The 3,923-nt window shown below is 41.2% G+C and overlaps 1 protein-coding gene across 1 annotated transcript in view; it reads left to right on the top strand.

Moving 5' to 3' along the window:
• The window catches only part of FGF9 (fibroblast growth factor 9), a 55,338-nt gene that overhangs the window by 35,642 nt on the left and 15,773 nt on the right, over positions 1-3,923 (top strand). Inside the window, exon 2 of the mRNA XM_018564947.1 lies at positions 3,070-3,173. Within this exon, the coding sequence (XP_018420449.1) occupies positions 3,070-3,173 (104 nt within the window). The remainder of the gene's footprint in view (positions 1-3,069; positions 3,174-3,923) is intronic.

The following is a 3,923-nucleotide window of genomic DNA, read 5'->3' on the forward strand; positions in this document are numbered from 1 at the left end:
CCCCTTCCTTGACTTTGGCATTCAGATACCCACTGATTGTGAAAACATGCAATACAGGGCCCATCTGCATTATATGTGAGGATGCTAAGGGACAATACACCAGCCAGAGGTGAGAAAGGTGAGCACCAACTGCCAGGGGAGCAGGATCAGGTAAGTAAACATGCTTTACATAATACACCTCAACAAAAACAAGCATTTAACCCTTGTAGTATCAGGGTAGCCCCACTTAAAGGGTAACGCCACTTTCCCAGGCGAATTTGGGGAAAATGAAATTACTGCCACCAATGGGCCCCCTCCTCCCCACCCCCTTCGCCTCTGCTGCTCTTACCTTTTAACTGAACACTCCTTCCCCTCTGGGGCTGCCAGTGTACTATCTGTATTCCCACCCAGCTACCTCCTCATGTATCACTTGCCCCTCCCTTTTTAGATTGTAAGCCCTCATGGGCAGGGCTGTCCTTTCCATCTTGTCTTTGAATTGTATTGTGATTGTAATGTCCTTATATTGTAAAGCACTGGGCAAACTGTAATATGAAAGGTGACAAAGGAAGCAGAACTTCACTGGCCAATTTTTTTTTCAGAACTCATCCCTAAAATGTGAGTAGCATTACCTAGGGTAGTAAGGTTTTGAAATGTGCATGTAGAGGTTGCTTGATGTAAGAGCAAGGTAGAAATTCTATGTGGGGCATATATTTGAGATCCATAGATCATACTATTTGCCTTGGAGTTTTACTTTGTTTAAAGAAAAAATGCAGTCTGTTGAACTTCACCTTCATCTTAATTTCCAGAGTTTGGAAGAGAAATTAGGTAGAAATCTTTAAAAATGCCTGACAGACTTTAGTGGATTGAGGAAACTGTTGTATGGCACCAGTGATGGAGCTGAGAAGTGGGAGAGAGAGGCTTGACTGATGATCAGTCTGGTAACGATGATGAGTATAGCCGTATTCTAAATGAGGTGTAACTAAAGGTCTATATAGTGGAATCAGGACATCTTTCCTCCTGTTGGTGCTCACCCTAGTGATATCTAAAGGTCTCTAGACAAGGGAATCAGGACCCCCTTCCTCCTACTGGTGATCCCAGTATTGATGCATCCCAGATTTCTATTCGCTTTTCCCACTGCCAGCCCACACTGCAATTTTCTGACTTAAAGCGCTGTCAAGTTTTTTTTTTTCCTCTCTAGTTTTGCTAAAAACTGTACTCCCAATATTGTGTTCCATCAGGGGATTCTATCTTTCGTACATGTATTACTTTGAATTTAGAAACATTGAACTTCAGTTCCCACTGCTTTGACCTAGCTTCCAGCACCCCTTTCTGGAACTTGAGAATGGGTTTCTTGGGAGATCTTCTTTGATCTAGCCTTTTTTTTTTTTGCTACGACCCCTATGTATTGAACTACAGTTGTGTGAAAGTGTTGGCCCCCTTCCTGATTTTTCATTGTTTTGCACGTTTGTCACACTTTAATGTTTCAGATCATCAAACAAATTGAAATATTAGTCAAAGATCACACAAATAAAAACACAACATGCAGTTTTTAAAGGAAGGTTTTTATTAAGGCAAAACAGAATCCAAACCCAAATGGCCATGTGTGAAAAAGTGTTTGCCCCCTAAACCTAATAACTGGTTGGGCCACCCTTAGCAGCAAGAACTGCAATCAAGCGTTTGCAATAACTGGCAATGAGTCGGTTACAGTGCTGTGCAGGAATTTTGGTCCACTCATCTTTGCAGAATTGTTGTAATTCAGCCACATTGGAAGGTTTTTGAGCATGAACTGCCTTTTTTAAGGTCATGCCACAGCATCTCAATAGGATTCGGGTCAGGACTTTGATTAGGCCACTCCAAAGTGTGCATTTTGTTTTTCTTCAGCCACTCAGAGGTGGACTTGCTGGTGTGTTTTTGGATCATTGTCCTGCTGCAGAACCCAGGTTCGCTTCAGCTTGAGGTCACGAACAGATGGCCGCACATTCATGGTTCCATTTATCACAGTAAGTTTTCTAGGTCCTGAAGCAGCAAAACAGCCCCAGATCATCACACTGCCACCACCATGTTTTATTGTTGGTATGATGTTCTTTTTCTGAACTGCTGTGTTACTCTTACGCCAGATGTCTCGTCAGTCCACAGAATATTTTCCCAAAAGTCTTGGATCATCAAGATGTTTTCTGGCATAACGGAGACTAGCTTTTATGTTCTTTTTTGCTCAGCAGCGATTTTCATCTTGGAACTCTGCCATGCAGGCCTATTTTGCCCAGTCTTTCTTATGGTGGAGTCATGAACACTGACCTGAACTGAGGTTGTTTGGATGTTGTTGTGGGGTCTTTTGTGACCTCTTGGATGAGTCGTCGCTGCGCTCTTGGGGTAATTTTGGTTGGCCGCCCACTCCTGGGAAGGTTCACCACTGTAACATGTTTTCGCCATTTGTGGATAATGGCTCTCACTTTGGTTCGCTGGAGTCCCAAAGCTTTAGAAATGGCTTTTATAACCTTTACCGACAGATCTCAATTACTTTCTTTCTCATTTGTTCCTGGATTTCTTTGGATCTCGGCATGATGTGTCGCTTTTGAGGATCTTTTGGTCTACTTCACTTTGTCAGTCAAGTCTTATTTAAGTGATTTCTTGATTGCGAACAGGTGTGACCGTAATCAAGCCTGGGTGTGGCTAGAGAAATTGAACTCAGGTGTGATAAACCAGAGTTAAGTTATGTTTTAACGGGGGGCAAACACTTTTTCACACAGGGCCATGTGGGTTTGGATTTTGTTTTCCCTTAATGATAAAAACCTTCCTTTTAAAAACTGCATGTTGTGTTTATCTTTTGACTGACCTAATGTTTCAGATCATCAAACAAATTTTAATATTAAAGTGTGACAAACGTGAAAAACAAGGAAAAATCAGGAAGGGGGCCAACACTTTTTCACACAACTGTACATGTGTTAGCAAGCCTTGCCAGCAGGAACTTGTTTCTCACCAGCTGATGCAATTCAGGTTAATAGGATGTAAAACTTCAGAATTGTCTAAATATTTAATAACCTAATGCCATCAATAAATTGTCTTTAACTTTTTTGTTTTATATGCTTGTAGGAATTCTGGAATTTATTAGTATAGCAGTGGGCCTGGTCAGCATTCGAGGTGTCGACAGTGGACTCTACCTAGGGATGAATGAGAAAGGGGAACTGTATGGGTCGGTAAGTTCTTAAAATTTCACCTCCTTTTTTGTATTGCCGGTGCTGTTTCATTTCCAACAGCTTCTAGCCGGGTGTGCGGAGACTTCAACACCCTGCCTTGCAGCTGATGTAAATTATACAGCTTCATATGGGCATATTCGTTGTAATGGACTTAGAATATTGACTTGATCATATTTATGTCCATGGAGCCTCTGTACATCACTGGAGTTCAGTGGGAGATTTTTGATGTCTAAAGAATGCAGTTACTTTTCAAGCACTACAGTTTATAATACATTTGATACTATTTGCTTGTTCAACTTCTTGCATGATTTATAAGGTGAAACATTGGTGTACACAGGTTTATATGGACACTTAGGGTAACTGGCTCTGAATTCTAAATGTTAGTGTTGCTAAAAAGACACATAATACAGTACAGTTGGAGTATGCCATGCCTAAAGATTTGAGTTGGATTGTTTGGATTTTTATTTACTCAGCTGATAAAAGGTACTATTTGATTTTTGTGTTCCCAAACCTGCTGTAACTTTCACTCGAAATAACAGATAATTGGACAGGCTGTGCATTTGTGGGCAGATTGAAAAGAAAATGATGATGGGTAAATCCGAGGGGGTAGTCTGTCTGTGAGGATAGTGCGGCTGGCTAAGTTAATGTGTGATAGATGTACAAAAGTCAGATGTGTGCTTTGAACGAATTGAAATGCACACGAATACACAGTATTGTATGGAGACCACCATAAATCAAAGCTGTCAGCAT

The sequence above is a fragment of the Nanorana parkeri genome, unplaced genomic scaffold (genome assembly GCF_000935625.1).
Source record: "Nanorana parkeri isolate BGI_ZX_2015 unplaced genomic scaffold, ASM93562v1 scaffold799, whole genome shotgun sequence".
Classification (NCBI taxonomy): Eukaryota; Metazoa; Chordata; class Amphibia; order Anura; family Dicroglossidae; genus Nanorana; species Nanorana parkeri.